At 36.8% G+C, this 20,000-nt stretch overlaps 2 protein-coding genes across 2 annotated transcripts in view; both read right to left on the bottom strand.

Moving 5' to 3' along the window:
* The window catches only part of LOC115926085, a 2,436-nt gene extending 1,327 nt beyond the window's left edge, over positions 1 to 1,109 (bottom strand). The window contains exon 1 of the mRNA XM_030990481.1: positions 771 to 1,109. Coding sequence (XP_030846341.1) covers positions 771 to 845 — 75 coding nt within the window. The 5' untranslated portion in view covers positions 846 to 1,109. The remainder of the gene's footprint in view (positions 1 to 770) is intronic.
* Positions 1,110 to 1,193: 84 nt separating this feature from the next.
* Positions 1,194 to 16,914, bottom strand: LOC115925833. Its single transcript, XM_030989825.1, has 11 exons — positions 16,556 to 16,914; positions 11,328 to 11,440; positions 10,627 to 10,680; positions 9,524 to 9,604; positions 8,118 to 8,186; positions 7,119 to 7,379; positions 5,190 to 5,452; positions 4,494 to 4,615; positions 3,364 to 3,757; positions 1,871 to 2,245; positions 1,194 to 1,223 (listed from the first exon to the last, which is right to left on the bottom strand). The coding sequence occupies exons 2-11, from the start codon at positions 11,404 to 11,406 to the stop codon at positions 1,194 to 1,196; spliced, it is 1,728 nt and encodes a 575-aa protein (XP_030845685.1). The 5' UTR covers positions 11,407 to 11,440; positions 16,556 to 16,914.
* Between the last annotated feature and the right edge of the window lie 3,086 nt (positions 16,915 to 20,000).

Here is a 20,000-nt window from a genome sequence, read left to right as displayed (position 1 = left end):
ATAATTTTCTTTTATAAAATCAGAAAATATTGTTGAAACTTCTACTATTTTTGTATTTTTTGATTTTCAATTAACCCTAAAAGGGCTGTACGTTCACCGGGATATGTTTAAGGATATTTTTTTTTTGTGCCGGGAGCTTTCATGACTTTATAGCATAGAGTCTTGCGCATCTTTTGATGCCAAATATAAAAAGTTTTGACCATCGGGTAACGTGCAAATTGACGATTTTCCCATTGTCTGTGTATTGTAGCAATTCAATGCAGAAATGCAGATGTGCGATACCTACGATTACGTAAATGCAGATAACTACAATTTTTTGAGGTGCTCACATTGATGTTTAAGAAAAAAAAAAAAACAAGAAACAACAAAAACAACAAAAATTTGGGAAGACTTTTGCAACTAATGCACAAGCGTATAGCAATCACTAGTACCCAAAGCTAATCTTTACCTGACATGACCTGACCCCAAAATACTCGGCATGACTTGTAATTACTGTAATGACTGGAATTATGCAAGGGCTTACATGTATATATATTAGGGGCTAGATCTTGTGTGAAGACTATACAGAGTGTAAATTCTGTTAGGGAATAATGTTGCACTCAAGATGCAATTAAGCTGAGTGTGTTAGTCATGCAGCATTGTAGATGATTTACATTTTTTTTTTTTAGAAAGCAACTCAAGTTGTAAATAACGATTAAAATACATTTAATACTAAATATGGTTCACAATATCTTTGTCTTAATTAAGGGACATATTAATGAAACATGTACCTGTCTGAATGTTTCATCCTCTGTGTTGCAAGCATGCTCCTCAAGCTGTGGTCTGTCAGTTGGTTGTTTGGCCATTATCAGTAGATCGCATATAGGCCATCTCACTGTTGAATCTTCTGTTAAAACACACAAAGGAAATGTATTATAGCCCTGATGTAAGAAACAGTGTGCTAAAATATCAAAGTTTATGATCAGCCAGCTAGATAGGTTGTTATTACCTTCATCCAGTTATATAAACATATAGTGGCAAATTCTTGGAATAATAATCGTTTTATCTAATGATACTATGACCTAATCTCTTGAAAGGTCATATATATATTTTTTTAAAACCCTATATAGCCCGGGCTATGCAGTGTCAAAGGGGGGGGGGGGTGCTAATTTAGCCCCCCCCCCCCCCCCCCCCCCCCCCCGAGATCTCGCCCCTCAACTGCCTGATCGTGATGAAATCGTCACCTGCAACATAATCTCCAAAATCGTATATTAATCTCTCTGAAAAATATTTTGTTTAATCGATTATGCTAATTATGCTAATTTAAGCATGAAATTAGACCTTTTTTGCTCTAAATCACTCAAAACAGCTCGAAATGTGCTGTTCTTTTGATCTAGACACTCTATGTATTATTCTTAACAAGCGTACTTTAAAAAAAAATCCAGTATCAAAATTAAGTTATGTATTTCATTGTTTTTTTAATTTCTCTGTTTTTCGACCTTTTCATTTTTATTGTTTTTTCAATGAAATTTGTTGGCAACACTTATGCGATCATAACTAGCATAAACGAAATAGATTTCAATCTGTGAAAGCAGATATAATAATACATTTAAAAATATTAGCTAATACACAATTTGTATTGAAATTCTACAAGAAACCACGTTTTTGAGCTATTTTGGGTCCGATGTGCAAGTACATGTACAAAATTATGTGTAGCATAGGAACTGCATGCCCGGGCGTTGTTGCGCGAGATGTGAAGGAAAAAAGTCATGAAATTTCAGCGCAGAATGTCTTCGCTTTAAATAGTTATTGTGAAAAATGTTTTAAGGGGGGGCCAAATTAGTCCCCCTGGTAGATGTATGATATTGATGTCCGCAAATGACTTCTCTACCAATGTTGGTTGTCCGTCTGGATGTGATGACAGGATGTGGTTGATGCCAGTGTTGTCTCTCCAATGTGGTGTAGTTGACCAGTCTTTTGTTTGTAGGGTGGCTTTTCCTTGGTGCAGTGCGAATTTGAATATGTGTGGTTTACTGTGATAGCACATGCTGTGTTGATGGGGAAGAAGCCATTTGCGAACATCAAAGAGGTGTAAGATGCGCTCCGCTGTTGTAGGGCAGTGAGCTTTGTGGAAAGCGGCGGGAATAGCTTGCAGAAGTTTTGGAAAAGATGGGGTGCTCCTTTTCTTCAAGTGAGTTGCAATCCTTGAAAAGAACTGGTCGATGTCCTCATGTGTGTGACCGACCATCAAGAAGCCAACTTTGATCTAAATGCAAACAATAAACGTTATAAGGTGAACAACAGTATGGAATAAATTGAATTTTAGGGACATTCCTCAATGATACAACCCAATAAGCATGAGGGATAATTTATTCAATTGAAATTTTTCTTCATTTATCAGAACATTTATCTAACAAAAAACATATTTATCAAAGCTTGTTTTTGTTTACGCTTTACAAATCATATGTACACTGATGACAAAGATGACAACTTTATATTGCCCATGGTTTCTAATGTGCACTACCTCTTTCCCGTTCATAGGGTTCAATCTTTCCGAGAATAATAGGCTACGACCAACAACAAAAAACCCAAAACACTATTTACCATTGGTATACATGTATCTGTGTAAAGTAAATAATTCTAAGTCACAATATCTTTTTTTAACCCTATGATGCCTACACATATCAGACATTTTGGGCAGTAAATGTATTTGATAGATTAAAACAGAGGATCAACTGAAGATATGCAACAATACAATAGCGCAAAATCCCCCATCATAAAAAGTGAGTCAGAAATAATGATTCACCTTGGAAATTTGCCATGGTGAAAATAATTTGTAATCATGAATATTTTCTCTTTTTTTTCACACTCTTTCTGCATCGTTGTTCTCTCCTGCTCACACTACAACTTCGAGAGAGTGGGTTTGACCCACTTTCAAACACTGTTTCATGAATAGATGCCCAACAGCAATGGTACTGCATGCAGCGGGAAAGTGTACTCTACCAGTACATGTCAAACATTTTTATATTTACATATCCCTTCACAAAATATCATGTACTTTTAAACCCAAGGTTTTGGTGCAATTGGGTTTTTACCAAGTTACTTTAATTTACTGTCAACTGTGAATAGTTTTCTGACAAAAGTGAATATTTATAATGTTTATTCTCAAACAATGGGCAATTTCCGAGGTATATCATTATTTCTGACTCGTCCTTTACATGATTCTGAAAAGAACCTCCAAGACAAAGGCATTCTCTTATCCATCCAATACAAGTTCAAATAAACAAAATTTCCTTTTCATTTTGCGATTAAATAAAGCATCATTACAGACTGAATACTTATATTGACAATTAATTACTAAAAAGAACATGTATTAAACATTACCTTCTTGAAGATATTGAGTTCAAGGAGCAGGGACAGAAAAGAAAAGAGATGTCGATTCTTATTCTCCCTAGAAGTGTTGTCCAGCTGTAGGTAGAGGACTGGTGGAAGAGAGTCGGCATAACGGACCAGGATGTTGAGCAGGAAATTAATGGTTAGGTTGCTGTCATGTGGGTACTCGTTAAAATCGATGTAGGCGTGTTGACCTCTTCCATGAACAAGTGCACCGGTGATGTGAGTGTGCAGTTGATCATTGTAGCTCAGAGCTTTAGGTGTTGGATGGAGTTGCGGTATTGATGTGCAGTGCTGATCCATCCCATCGATGATTACACTCATGTATTTCTCTGGCTGTGACTTCGCTTTGCGGATGTGTTTGTAATATTTTTGTCTCTCACTGCTGCTGAAAAGAAGGTAAAGAGCAATGAGGAGTCATGCTATGCTTAGAAGTTTTGATCACAAAACCAATACTAATGCCTTAAATACACGAGTAAATTGTAATTTGAATGTGTTATCTGAGACTTGGCTAGGTTTACGTCTATATCAATGATACTTAATTGTGACCAATATACTTTTTTAAAGTAATGAACTTGTGCCTACATTTCTTCTCCTGTTTTCCCTACTATTGTATTTTTCTTCTACTATAGGCTTTTCACGTCAAATATCCACTGATTAGAACCAAACATCCGTATAGGCAGTTCAAATGCCCATATTTTATTGTGGTCACCTATTCAAATATATTAACATTGTTGTTGTTTTTTTCCATTAAGAATTTCATTACTCTCTTATTGCTAATATTTGTTGTCCAATTTTTTAATTTGTTCTGTTATTTTTCTCCAATTTTGCCGCTTCTATTTAAAGCAACTTATCTTGGAGCCTGAGTATTCCTCTAAGCTTTCTCGGTTTTTGTCTCCTTCAAAATCTTTGTTGAAATATTCACTTCTATGAGGAAAGCATATAATGACATAGCTCTAGTTGTATATTGTAGCTACATGTAAAATACATCCATGGTTGTCATTTGTTGCACTTAAAATACTGGATCACAGATCACCTCATTCTAAATGCTTAAAAGAAAAAAAAGTACATCAAAATCAATTACAACATTAACTTCAAGCTTTAATCAAAGTTTGCTGTACCTTTGTTTCTCTACATGTTTTTGATGTTGTGCAATCAATTGTCTTCGAACATCTTTGTCGTTTGTCTTGCCAAGCTTCATTTTCAGCTCTGTGCACACATCGCACTTAGAGAAGCGGTTCACCTATAAAGAAAAAAAGAAAAATATCAAAGAGAAGGATTGTTAATTACAAAATTAATGTTATGGATGTGTTTTCTTGATGCATATAAATGTAGATGTTATAAGACTAATATAATAATATATTGACACAAAGATACAAGAGGCCTCAGGAATTTAACAGATTTCGTCTGGCTAAGAATCATAAATTCATCTATGTCTAACCCTAACTGTACCGGGGGTATAATTTGCATAAATTAGCATTATTGATAAAATAAGCAAATTTCCGCGAAACTAATGGCAAAATCTCTGCATAATTTTGTGGCGATTGGCCCATTTGGAGTGCATTAAAACTGCAATATGTTTTGTACAAAAAAACTGACCTGAAATCATGATGGGTCATATGACACTATAAAAGAATTGTCTGTTTTTGCAAAAACTTACGGTAGTGTAGTGTCAAAATAAAAAGTAATGAAGTGGCATTGCTGAAAACATGGCGGTTTTGATTATGGTATGCAACAACCTATGTTTAGAGCTTTTGAGCGTCCCGCCCCACTCACTCCCATCCAGTACAGTTTAGGGTCAATGGAATTTACAATACCTTGGGGATTGTGATGTGCTGCTCTTCCTTTCTCCAAATCCTTTTGAAGTGAGTCTCAGAACAAACCTCAGCATTATCTTGTCGTATTCTTCTATACACCTCTCGCTTTGTGAACCCATGTGGAAGGTTTACAGACTCTCTGTCAGGCATTCGGTCTCCATAGGAACGAGCAAATGCATTAAGTTCTGTCTTCGCGTTTAGGGTTTTGTTAATCTTGTGTCCTTTCCTCAAGCAGTTAGCAGGCAATGGGTATAGCAGTCCATCTATTCACAACAAATTAAATGCATGCATGGAAATAACTAGAAATATCGAAAATGGCTGATCACCACAAAACTCGGCATGCGCCTCAGATATTGCGCAAAGGAAGAGACCTTACCTATATTTTTGGCTGAAAATTGCTTATTTTGTCATTTATGCAAATTCTATTCATGAATATGTTTTTTATTATGAATTACATAAATAAATAATAATAATACCAGTCTCTTATAAAGCGCTTTACGAGTTAAGACCAAAGCGCTCACAGCATATTATTGCCCCAGTCATTGGATTCAATTACAAAAAAAAACAGCATTTACAGTGCACAATCTCCTCTCCCTGGGGAGCATTCCAGCTGGTCACCTATTAGGCGCACACAATGCCAATTCAACTGCATTGCGTTCGCATCCTACAGGGTACCCATTTTAACACCTGGGTAAGGTGAAGCAATGTAGACAAAGTGCCTTGCTCAAGGAACATAAATGCTGTGCTGCTTTTACAGAGTTTATTTTTTGGCAAAAAGTTTCTTAAAAGCCTATTTGACATTATCATATAATTGAATTGTCCATATACTTGTTTTATAATAATAATAATATAATAACGGCCATTTGTACTGCGCCATGTCTGTCAGATTTGACACTGGGCGCCCCATTATGAATTTCTAATGTATTTTACTGTTTTTCAATTCTTATGTATTTTATTGTTTTAGGACTTCTTATACTTAAGATCATTATCTGGATCAATTTACAGTTTGAGTAAATGATAAATCTAGTCTAAAGAATGAAACATTACTGATTCATAGACCCAAACAAGAAACTTCACTTTGCCATTTGTTTGGTAGACAAGATGACAAAAATTTCAATTTTCGGCTTGACCTTTGGTCACAAAAGGTCAGGTAACTCTCTAGCATTCGCATCCTACTGATTTCCAAAAACAGCAAATAGCGGTTACAGCACAATCCCCGAAAATGCAGGGGTGGGCTGATGCCCCCCACCCCCCAGTACAGTAAGTGTTAAAGCTACATAAGAGTAATGAAAGATAATGCAGCTGTCGTACACGAAAACCCCTCACAAAAAGTTCTGCAATTCAAGTTTGAGAAAGGGTATCTCTCGTTGTATTAAATGATTAAATGATACTTCAGTTTGGCACCATTGGAAAGCCTGTTCATTCCCCTAGACAATGATGCCCAATTTTTATAATGTAATCATGGAATATGCAGGACACCTGAATATCTGACCAAGTAGAAAGTCAAATCTTGCAAAATGCATTTTTGTCAACAGTGAATTCTTCATTTGTTTAGAGATAAGATTGTGTTTAATTGATATCAATTCTGATTGAATGCCAATGCAGTATTCTCATATTCTTCTGAAGATGAACTTATTTCAAATGATTTTGAGATATCAAAACAAGAAATTTTACCTATAATTTTGTGAGAGGTTTATATCATACAAATGAGCCAGGAAAAAAGAGTTTTAGCCAAACCAATAAGAATGACCAACAGTCACTCTGTATTTCAAGTTTAACTACCTGCAAGCTTTCTATAAACAAAAAGGACAATAATACGTTGGATGAATATGGGAGATTCTTTTAGGGTTTATGTACATTTTTTGCCCAGTACATTATGTACAAAGGCCATGAATTTTCAAAGAAACTGTTTTGAAATATGAACCTCACCTCTGAACTGCTTCTGCCAGTAGTAGAATCTTGACCTCACAATTCCAACGACTTGATGCCAGGCTGTGGCACACACCTGCTCCAAACCGATGTTGTAGGAGAATTGGAGACTTTCATTTTCAGACCGAGAAGAGTGGGTTCTGAAGTACTCCATCAGCCATGTCCTCTGATCACCCAGCGACTTTTCCTTAAAAGCGATCCGAGCTGCAGCTGCATCTGCTCGTGTGACTCTTGCCAGACAATCTGTTGAACAACATCTTCCTGCAAGGACAGTTATAAATGTCTGATGACCAGTTCTAACTGCAAAAGGGGAAGTAAAAAACAAAGCAGTTACGTCTCCATTGTTGTAAACAGGCATGAAAGCCTACAAGAATAACCAAATCTTTGTGCGGCATAGCCAGCTTATGTACATGTATGAATGGAATGAAGTAAAATTCTCAAAATTTATTCAAGTTGCAACTTCTGAAGGACTTTACTTGCTTTGAAGTACAATATAATTTGGATCGCCATGCAAAATTGAAATATCCCGTTGTCAAATCCACTTGTTACCATTTACCTACAGAAGTCTTTGGCGATTGCCATGGTAACATTTTCTAAATAATATCATACATGTACTTACATGGTTCATTAAAAAACTGCCGTCTACTATAATAAAGGGCCGTTCTCATAAGAGCAGGTAACCTCCTCAACATTTGCCCCCGCGGTAAATGAGAAAACGATGCAGTAATAAACCTATCAGACTGTTCACATACGAAGAAGCATCTCCTCCAATCAAAACCTAAGCAATTTTTATTTTGGTTCCTGGAGGCAAAAATATTTGACCAATCACATGCCAGGAAAATGGGATGTTGCATTGTTGCGATGCGTATTGCTCATCTTGATTGCCCGGTTTTACACGCCATTTTGGGGGGTCAATGTGCAAACTTATTTACCGCAGGGGCAAATGTTGGAAAGACCCTTAAGAATTACTTTGTTATATCAGATTGTTTGAGTAAGTACCTCTTTTTTTCTGCTCTTGATCACTGCATGATGATTCCAGTTGAAATGTCACATGTCTTCTCTTTTTTCCTGTGCAATGATATAAAAAATGAAGAATGACTTAACTATATCTTGTATAATCATTATCATTATGTTGCAGTATAAATGGATACAAAAATCTTAATTGACTCAACTTAGCTTTTTGCTAAGGGGGGGGGGGGGGGGGGTTGCAGGCGCAGGATTTTGGTAGACCCCGATTAACAAAAAAAAATCAAACCAACACACATAAAAACATGCTTTGTCCAATGGGGGGTAGGGGGGGGGGGGGGGGGGGTACGGACGGACAACCCGAAAACATGAGGCAGAGGTGGAGGCATAACAAGTCTTATCTAAAATGTTTGTGGTGAGAAAAAGTGAGCCAAAAATATGAACCGTTTTGGCCAAGATTAACATCAATTTTTGCTAAAATGTGAAGTTTTTTCAAAGAAATTTAGCCCTAATGACATGCCAGTTGGATGAAAGAACAGGGTAAGCTCATTTTTTTAATACCAGATTGGTAACACAAATATTTTTGAAGATATAATATAGATATATTGACTGCTTTGAGATGTGTGTACTAGCTTTTTTTAGGCTAGCAAAAATATCATCAAATATTGACTACTAGCTAAAAAACAACTGGTCAATACTGATCAAATTACAGTCTTTCTACATCATGCCTTGGTTATTATGCTGATTACTCAACAAATACTCTTTTTCTAACAGAATCATTTAAATTGTTCAATGTCTAGCACATACATGTATGGTATTGACACCCATCCCAGGTCATTTCCTGCCCTCAAATAAAATAAAAGGCCCAGTCACAATATGGATAACAATTGACTTGAAATAAGCTCATGGTTCAAAATTTGGTTCATATCCACTTGGTCTACTACCAGTTGGTCTAATTCCCACATCATCTAACACTAACATGGCTAAACCCATTTGGTCTACTATCACTTTGGTCTAATTGCCGTTTGGTCCAATCATCACTTGGACTAATTCCCACTAAGGCTGATTGTCATTTTGTCTAATTATCAAATGGTCTAACTACCATTTTGTCTATAATACTTTTCCCCATTTTGCCAAAAGATCATCTGGTCTATTACCAGTTCATCTAATCAGATAGACTAAGTGGTGTTAGACCAAGAGGGTATTAGACGAAATGGGATAGCCTAACTGGGAATTAGAAGAAATAGGAAATGGATTAAGTGGCAATTAGACCAAATGGTTATTAGACCAACTGGTTATAGACAAAATGGGATATTAGACAATGTGGGATGAGACCAAACGGGCATTAGACAAAGTGAGAGTAGACCAAGTGTCAATTCACCCAAAATTTCATACAGCTTTATTGAACACCAATTACTCATAAGTGATGTTACACTAACCCCTTTTCCTTGGAATATGGCAAGCATCCTCATCTGCATCACTCTCAAGTTCAGTGATAAAGATACCAGGAGTCCAGGGACCTGTAGGAATTCAAATGAAAAGATGTACATGTACATGTATACCACATACGCTTAACATAATACAATGTAGGTAAGGGCATAATACTTGTCTTTTACAGATACATTAAGCCCTGCCATGCTAATTGCTAACCATGCATGGTGTTATTTTTTTCAAAGACAGCAGACAGTCAGCTGTACTTGTGCTGTCCAATACGGATATATAGCAAATGAAGGGAAAAAAGAATAGACCAGGCAAGCTATGTGACATGCTCACAGGAAACTTTAATGTTAATGTGAATGGAAAGTTGCAATATTTATTATTGACATGCAAATACATGTACGTGTATGATATCTTGTCAGATTTCACCTTTTTTTTTGTAGTTCAAATTGTCTTGGTGTTGTAAAAACATACACATTCCTGAATTAGATAGAATTGAATACTTTTTTAATTATCTTTTTTGTGTAGCAAATAAGAATTTTAGTGAAAATTGTAAGTACAAAATTTTAATCATAGTGTAAACTGTAAAAAATTAGTGGGCCACCTATTCTACACTGACAACAGTAAGGCAGATATATATATATATATGTACAATCAGATGCAATAGGAAAATGGTATTCACTTTCATGACCCAATTAAGGCATTGACCAGCACACTTAATCTTGTCTATTGTACTATGTATACTACATGTATGAGCTGAATAGCTACTCATCATAGGGACATTGCTTTTGTTTTCATTGTTTGGCACTCTTCTTTAGTTTACGGAAAAGTCATTTAAAGGAAGCTTAAATACCAGAACGCAGAATATAAACATGCACACGCAAAGCAAAAGCTCAAATTCTGTCAATGCATTACAAAATGAAGACAAATCTATAGAACTGTTTTATTCAAATTTGGGGTTTTACTTCAATATAAACGCAGGAATAAAGTCTTCTGCTCTTCAATGATACTTTAAGTCATGTTTAAGTTTTTGAGTTTTTCTTCATTCTTTAAAGTTTGTTCTGCTTTTCCCCAAAACATTGTATGGAATTTTCCCAGAACATACCTGTCTCACAATGTAGATCCTCATCAGCTTCACTCTCAAGCTCTGTCTGGAGACCTAAGTACATTCATAAATATGATATTGCTTAAATGGTTTACATTGTTTGGCACTCTTCTTTTATTTTATATGGAAAGGTCAATGAAAGGATTTAGCTATTCCTAGAAATGAGGGATACATTGTACATGTAGACAACATGACAGACTGTGTAAAAGCTCAATTTCTGTCCATGTTGCACAACATCAAAACAAATCTGTTTACAATTTTGGGAAAAAACAAGCTCTGAAAAAACTAGGAATTGTAATCGTCCAAAACATTACAGCATACATGTATTATGTAACACCACTATGATAATAAATAATAGTATTGTTGTTAATATTATAAATTCAATTCAATTCAATATGCTGTGAATTTAAATACACTGAACAATAGCTATGAAAGCTGAAGATATTTACACAATTATCACAATGATCTTTGAAAATTCACAGTACATGTAGGCCTACTACTACTGGTGTTTCCATAACCCGACACCCTATCCTAAACCTAATCCTAACCCTAGGGTTTAGGGTTAGGGTGTCAGGTTATGGAAAGACCCACTACTACTAGTTCTCATCTATGTCCATTTTGCAAACTTTCGCTGTGCTACATTTGTTTCTGCATTCACTTACAGCACATTATTTAAGAATTCTTTCCCATAATTTACTTACCTGTCATCTGTGTGTTTGGAAGAGCATCATCAGGCTCAGCTGCACTCTCCAACTCTGTCAGTGGATCCAAAACAGCCATGTTTCTTCAGCATGAAGCACTAGATCTTGAACAGCTAGAATACATAAAATAAACCCCAAAGAACTTTATCCGATACTCTATGGGTTACTGGTTAAGGAGTTAGAAGAACTTAACGGGTCTACCCCTCGACGCGCGGCACCCAACTCGACTTGGGTGCTAAGTGCGTTTATTCATGTGCGCGCACTCAGTTCCTGCGTATGTACATGTAACTCTATGTTAGCAACCCAATGCACATGCACGTGGTAGACGCAGGCCCAGGTGTTTGGTATATATCTATGGGCAAATGTAAACTGTTTAGTTCTTCTAATTCTTTAACAAGTAACCCATAGAGTGTCCTTAAACTTAAAGATAAACTTTAGTACTGGTAATGCGCTTGCATTGTGAAAGTAGAGGTGTGAAAGGATCAGAAACAGTTGATCATGTAGCATGTAAGTATTGGTGTGCACTGCAAGGTTCTGGAGTCATCAAAATCATAATAAATTTGACCGAGTCTTGGTAAAGTAACAAACACTCACATAGAAAGCTATATATGGGACAACACACATGGTGTCGGGGATGGTACTACCTTGGTTTCCTTGTCTTTCTATGCTCATTACTCAGCCAGTATACATTTTCTTCCAAAATTGTTTGGCACATGTCATTTATTTGTAATCTTGAACATTCAGTGTAAGTTTCGTTTGATTCTGTGAGAATTAATTTTTTTTTTTTACCAGTACTGGAGTTTATCTTTAAATGTATGATCAGAGGGAATAAATCAAAGTTTTACATTTAAACATGAATTAAAAACTCAATTTTTAATAAAAAACATATAAGGCACTACCTGCATAGATCTAGACTAGTCTAGGCTAGACCGAAATATCAGTGTTTATGTTGGCATTGGATGCCCTGAGATTGGATTTTCTTTAAAGTCACAAGAGTTATCTGGTGGGGGTGGGGGGGGGGTCGGTGCATTTTGGCAATTTCCTTTTATATGGTGTAGTAGTTCAAGTACTGTTGTTGTTTATCATCCATTGTTAGACCCCTTTGCAACTGACTTATCCTGACACTTTTGTGTCTTTGCACGGTTTGGTGAGCATAATTTTAGGGGACAAATTGCAATGTTCAAGCCTCCTAAATTGGAAAAAATTACAAAATCCCTTCAGTTTATTGAAAAAATTCACATCAGATCTTGTTACCAAAATGTATCATCAATTGTTCTGTAAACACAAGAGGTAAGTGTCAGTGTCTTTTTGATAAAAAGTTACGCCATTTAGATTAAGGGGGGACATACATATGATGTGTATAGGTCAAGATCTATATACATCTAGCCTACTTGATGTAGTATTATAACTAGATCAACATGTATGTCTAATTTAGTCTTATTACTCTGAAGTATTCTTCTACTAAAAGTTTAAGATTTATAGATCTATTCCACTCATCCACTGTATAAGGTTATAACCTAGACATGTATCTGAAGATACTTCGTCTAGTTATAACCTTGTACTCTTTTACTAATATGGGTATGGTAAGGCGTAAAGTTATAGATCTAACCACTCATCCACTATATGAGGTTATAACCTAGACATGTATCTGAAGACAGATACCTCGGTCTAGTTATAACCTTGTACTCTTTTGCCAATATGGGTATGGTAAGGCAGGCCTGTAAATGGGATTTTTCAGGGGGGGGGGTGCGTAAGTTGATAAAACGGACCTTTGATACAAAATAACTGTTTGCAGAGGCAGATCCAACATTAACCATTTTTTCTTCAGAGTGACCTGAAAGCAAGGCATTTTAAGTGCCTCCTTTTAATCCTCATGAACAGGGAATGTATCTCCTTAAACAAATAATGCGAGTGCAAATCGTGAGTGGAAATTTTCATAAAGTGACCTGAAGTCAAGTAGGCTAATCATTGCACTTTTTGAGTTTAAATTTTCCATGAACATACATGTATAATACCCCTCCCTTCTCTTAATCAATCATGCGAGCGCAAAACACGAGGTCATTTTTTTATATTTAAAGCAACCTGAACACAGGGAATTTTAGGCTCATGCACTCCTCTAAATCCTGATGAGCAGGATATGTATTTCCTATAAAAAGGGGGCCAAAAGCCAAAACGCAAAGGCATACTGTGTGCAAAAAGAAGCATTTTCACATTTCATATGATCCCTGAATCACCTCTTTAAATATTTCCATACATGTAAAGGTGTAAACCAAATATTACGCTAGCATTCAAAGCCATTTTGGTATGCCCTGGGCGGCACCATGATGATTCCATTCCCCCCATTTTTGACGTACATGTATTTATGGACAAACCCTTACTGGTCTTTCACAATCATAAACGAACTGTTTGTGTAGTATATTAATTTAAAAGAAATGTGCAGTGTTAGAAACCTCTTGCATTGCATTTATATATTTAATATGTAAAATCCCTTTCAAAATAAAATTCTAGCAACGGTTCATCCCGAAAACTGCATGAAAATCATGACATTAACTGTTTAATCAGAACGAGGATGTTAGCAAGCTTTGTAGATCTTAATTTATCCACATACATGTAATTGTTGAAGAACTTTTTTTTCACAGTACTCCCGTTGTGTTAGATCAGCTGTACGATCTGCATAATGAATGAAAAGAAGTCTAGTCATTCATATGCTGGTATGCAGCCAATCTTACACAATGGGAGTTACAAGCTTCCTAACAATATAACTGTTATTCTATCGCAATGTTTAAACCTAAAATTTGAGTAAAACAAATAATGTTTCTATCATTATATTATTTTTATGTATTTGTATAGCGTATTTTATATCAAAATTGTATCTAGATCTAATTAATTTTAAAGGTAATATGGAATGTTATCAAAGTCCAATATACGTCACAGACTTGCATGTAGGGGGTCTCACTACAGATCATAAACATGCCAGCACCCTTGATAGCAGACGACATCGCAAATGCCTATTTTTCAAAATATTTGCCAGTTTGATGTGGGGTACTCAGTGGGCGTTTTTTGGTGATCTATGTATCAAAGGAAAGCTTGTGGTAAAAATTATATATTATAATTGATGAAATTCTAGTTTTGGTTCATTTAAACAAATAATGCGAGCGGAAATTTTTTCATATAGATCTAGTTACCTGAAAACAGGGCATTTTAAGCGCTTTTTATAATCCTCATTAACAGGATCCTGTTAATCCTCCCCTGATAAATGGTCCACATTAATTACAATAGGTTCTTTTAAAAAAAGTGGGCCTTTCAGATACTTTTTTTTTTGGGGGGGGGTGCATGCCAATACTCTACAATGTAAACAGATCTAGATCTAGATGTAATATGTAGGTCTAGACCTAACTTTGTTAGATCTATAAAAAGTATAATTCTATTCTCATCTAGAAATTTAAACAAGTCAAAAAGTGAAGAAAAAAAATCACAAATTTCGAAAGTTTAACACACAGTTAGCAGCAAGAAAGTGTTGCCATAAAAAATGCCTGAAAAATATTTGTGGTTTATACAACATTCTTCAAGACTTCATAAACAACTGTATTATTAGTATGGTAGAGGTACCTTAATCCATGCAGTACATTAATCCACGCATCCCTCAATACGCGCGATGCGACGCGTTATATGCGCTCATTTTTTTTGGATAGACAATAAAACAACAAGCCTATCGCGATATCACAACAATTTTGAGGGAAAATCATTGGTTTCTTGTATTTTTATGATTTCATGAAATCATCAAGAATACACTTCATTGAGACAGAAAACGAAAATATACATTCATTTCCTGTATTAAAACTGTGGTGCGTGGATTAATGTACCGCTTGATTTTGTCAAAGAAAAATTGAAGCGGTCACGTAATCGACACGAGAGTTAACATTCACCAAATATTCCTGTCAAAGTTTTCTCTATAAATGATCCTCAGAATATTTAGTATTTAATGAGGAAAAAACGTTGATAAAAAATGTTAAATTATTTGACTTTTTAGCCTTTCAAAACAAAGTGCGTGGATTAAAAGTACCTCCATCATACAGTTGTAGATCTAAACTATGAGTAGACTAGATCTATGACCATCAAATTTTAAAAAGATCACTTTAACTTCGGCCAGGGCCTAACTGTTAGGCCTATACTTTGTATTGACATCGTGTTATGAGTGGCCTATACTTTGTATTGACATCGTGTTATGAGTGGCCTATACTTTGTATTGACATCGTGTATGAGTGGCCTAGCCCAGTCAACATATTTGTAAAGTGACATTGTATTCCTTCTTACTTAAAGGTACTATGTCCCATTTGCAGGCCAAAAAAAATGAAAAAGTTAAATTCCAACTGCATTTGAAAGATAATACTAATTTAGAACTTCCCTAAACAAAGTGGGGCTTAAAAATGTCTTCAAGTGGGAAAATAACGACTAGATCTATTAGTTGTCAAATCGACTTTAGGGCTATAGGCCTAGAGCCCAAAAGTAATAGTCTTGATTTTCAGACAACTGTACCGAATGGTCATAGAGGTCTACGTTTTATGCTGCGCAAAGATTCAATCAGTTTAATCTTGGCCATCACAAGAAGTGGGTTATTGATGTAGATCTAGACAAATGCTCATGTACCCTTTACAACTCTTTTCATGTATTTTATGACCAAAGAAGAAAAAAAAGCCAGTCAGTCACTCAGTAGTGTCTGACAGTGAAGTCTAGCAAGTAAACGGGTTTCCTTGCATAATTTGAATATGAGGACACTGCTAACATTTAAATTTCACAGATAGGACATAGGTCTAGGCCTACATGACATAGGCTAGACCCTATTCATAATTCCTGCAAAGTTCTACAGAATTTGAGGTTGGCTGCAAAAGGACATAGATCTAGTACCTTTAAGTTCTAGATCTACTAGATCTAGTTTACTAATACTAGACATAAAGTTAGATCTAGATCCAACATAAAATAGACTTCCAAATTGCCAGAGTCTATAGCTACTGTGGATTAGTACAGCAACGTTAGTCCAATAACTGTTTAACACCGTAACTTAGCTCCGTCTCGCCCAGTACACTACAGTGCACAACGTGTGAATCTAAGTAACAAAACACTGTGGTAGTACTAGTAGCTGTAACACTTTGTAAATTGTAACACATTAACTGTTATCTAATTAGTTAACGTTACTGTAAAACTTGAAAGAAAAAGCATTGTAAAATTACCTCTCGCTTTCCAACGCAACGCCAGTACTCTGAAGGTACCGTAGATAATCAAGTCTTGACTCTTCTCCTCGGACAGCTGTCAACGTAGCTTTTTGGGTGCAACAAATTCAAGATTCAAGATTCGGCACGTGCTGTCGATGGGAAATCTATTGTTTACAAAACACCCAAACATGGGGATTATAGAAGTATAGTACACACGTAGGTAGACATGTCCGCCGCGCTCCGTGGGAATTTCTTAGAAACTAGCTCGACACATCGCCCGTGCGGGATTATTAACTTCTTAGAAATCGGTTCAACGCATAGTCTTACTCCCAGTCTGTGATGGACGCGGGACGCGCATTTAAAGATTCGTTGTACGGATGGGGGGGGGGGGAGGGGGCAGGGTGAGGGTGGGGGTAAAGACATTTAATTGCTGTACTGTTGGGACAACCTCAAAATTAGAACTTTACAAGATCGAGTTCGATCCATCGACCTCAAGTCTCCAGCTTTTATTTTATTGTTGTTTTTGTTTACGCCACTCCCGCTAGTCTGAGTCTATATAATTCTATACAGTACAACGTAGGCCGAGGTGCCTCTGCCCTCGACTCCAACGTCGAACAAGTGAGATGCCAACTAAAGGGTGTAATAAGAAACTAAATCATTAATTTGTTGGGTTTTTTGCATTTCGAAAATTATATGAGCCTCGATCTGCAGGACCACTTTTCGTTAAAAAAAAAAAAAAAAAAAAAAAAATTGTAAAGTGCACAGGCTTCACACACTTCAAATGGGTGTTTCCACATGTTACCTGCATGTATACACCCCCTGTCATCCTAGCTGACATGGGTAGGGTTAGGGTTATGTTTAGATTATGCTTAGAGTTAGGGGTGTAAGGTGAGGTCAACAAATGGAAACACCCCCATTTGAAGTGTGTAACGTAGGCTATGCATCTTTACGATTTGCAATTTTTTACGAAACTTGGCCCTATATACAGCCCTCTCCCCTCCCAATACATTTTAACACAGGTCACATTTCAGCTAGGTCTCTATCGAGAAAAAAAAATCAGCTCGCGTGCACTTCAGTTTGAAAATTTGCTCATACGAAGAACAAAGGCGGATTTGGGGCTAATGGCCCTATCTTGGAGAGGGGTTGTGCGGATGGGGGGGGGGGGGGCTCAGACATGAACAACCACCAAATTTTTGGGTGGGGTACATTTATCACTAAGCCACTTATAATTTTGGTGTGGATCAAATATTATAGAGCCCTTACCCCATTGTTTTTTTTTTTTTTTTTTTTGGGGGGGGGGGCTCAGATATCATTGTGTCTACCATATTTTTGTTGGGATCGACTATCATTGAGCTCCTCTCTCCTCCGAGATATTTTAACAAAAGTCAAATTTCAATTCTCTTTCAAGGAAAAATTTTCCATCCGCGTTATGAGTTCCCACAAAATATTGGGGGGGGGGGGGGGGCTCAGAAATAATTTCTTATCCAAATTTTAAAAAATCATCTCGCATGACTTCATTTTTTTTCTTTCTTTCTTTGTGGGTGGAGTTCAGATATCATTGAGCCCATCATATTTTGGGTGGGGCTCGGATTGAGCCCCCCCCCCCCCCTCCTCCTAATTTATTTTAACACAGGTCAAATTTCGGGTCTTTATCGGGCAAAAAAAAAATCGTGCCCATGTTATGCATTCTAATATATCAGGGGCAGGGTTTTTTTTAGTAGGAACAAACTAAGACGGATTTGGGGTTAAGCCTGCCCCTTCTATCTTTCAGAGGGGTGTGTGCGGAGGGGGGGGGGTGGCTCAGACATTAATTGAACAACCACCAATTTTTTTTGGTGGGGGACAGTTATCTCTAAGCCACTTATAATTTTGGTGTGGCTCAAATATTACTGAGCCCTCTCCCAATTTTTTTTTTTTTTGAGGGGGGGGGGGGGGCTCAGATATCATTGTGTCTACCATATTTTTGTTGGAATCGATTATCATTGAGCTCCTCTCTCGATCCTCCCAAAAAAGGATAACATTTCCACCCGTGATGAGTTCCCCCAAAATATTGGGGGGGGGGGGGAGCTCAGATATCATTCTTTTATCAAAAACACAACAAAAAAAACAGCTCGCATGACTTCATTTCGATTTTTTTTTTTTTTTTTTTTTACGGTGGAGTTTAGATATCACTGAGCCTAGCTTATTTTGGATGGGTCTCGGATTGAGCACCCCCCCCCCCCCTCCTCATAATATATTTTAACACGGGTCAAATTTTAGGTCTTCAGGGAAAAAAAATGAAGCCCGCATTATGCATTCAAATATATCAGGGGCAGATTTAAAGGAGATTATAAGAAAATGAATTTAACGAATGGGCTCCAAAATTAAATTATAAAAAGTGTTGGAAGTGAAGGTTTAACTAACATGTTTGTTGTTGCTTAGACCTATTCTTACAGTGACGAATCCATGCAGGGGGCGCAAGAGGGCGCAAGCCCTCCTTTCTTTCTTGTTGTTGAGAATCACACATTGAACATACTAAGAAAATTTCCTTCTGCGCCCCCTCTTTATTCAAATTTGCCGTCTGCACCCCCTCTATTTCCAAATCCTGGATCCACCGCTGTTCTTTAAAAATGAGGGATCAACGGCCAACAAAGTTTTTAAATTATGATTTTTGCTTTGAAATCAGCCTCTGTTACTCCGCCTTGATGGTGTGTTTTGTTCTCGAGGGGGGGGGGAGGGGGGGGGGGTAATCCTGTTCGTACCCGTTTTGGGGGCACTTTATAAATTAAATTTGGTTTTATGCCCCCCCCCCCCCCCCCCCCCCCCGCCGCCTGACAGTAGTAATATGAATAGTTGTAAATCACGTACGGTTTTAGTTTAGGATCGGAGTAGAAGTAGAATAATAGATATATGAATAACCAGAGGATTGTGACACATTGTTACAATTATAAGTTAAACTTGACACATGAAGTCATTACAAAAACAACTTCAACAACAAGTCTAGGATTATGTTTTCTGGCTCTCCTATGTTACGTAACAAACAAAGGGGTACTTGGACCACGCTCTGTCACCCCATTCATAAACCGAAATGGTTGTTTAACAGTTTGAGAGAGCTAGTCTTGCTCGCAGTCACTTGAGTGTGACTTTCGCCGTTTTCTTCTGTAATTCTGAACTTTTTCTTCTTAATTCTTCTTTTTCCTCTCCTTCTTCTTCTCCTTCTTTTTTTTTCTTCTTCTTCTTTTAGAAATGTCTCACTATGTGAGACTAAGATTAGGCGCATATACTTTTGGGGTTAATAAACCTCGGCCCAGTCCCAAAGTGAGTCAAATATGATATGATTTATAAATGGGCGCCAATAACTAAATCATTAAATTATTTCTTTCTTGTTTGGTTGCTGCCTGCAATTGTCTAAAACTAAGCGAGAAAAATATGCAGTCATGAAGGCATAACATAATTATCTTCCTAGCTCTTAGTCCTCCATTAT

This window comes from Strongylocentrotus purpuratus, unplaced genomic scaffold (assembly GCF_000002235.5).
Source record: "Strongylocentrotus purpuratus isolate Spur 01 unplaced genomic scaffold, Spur_5.0 spur5_scaffold_19, whole genome shotgun sequence".
Taxonomy (NCBI): Eukaryota; Metazoa; Echinodermata; class Echinoidea; order Camarodonta; family Strongylocentrotidae; genus Strongylocentrotus; species Strongylocentrotus purpuratus.
Note: the sequence above shows the minus strand (reverse complement) of the source record. Positions and strands in the feature narration are given on the sequence as shown.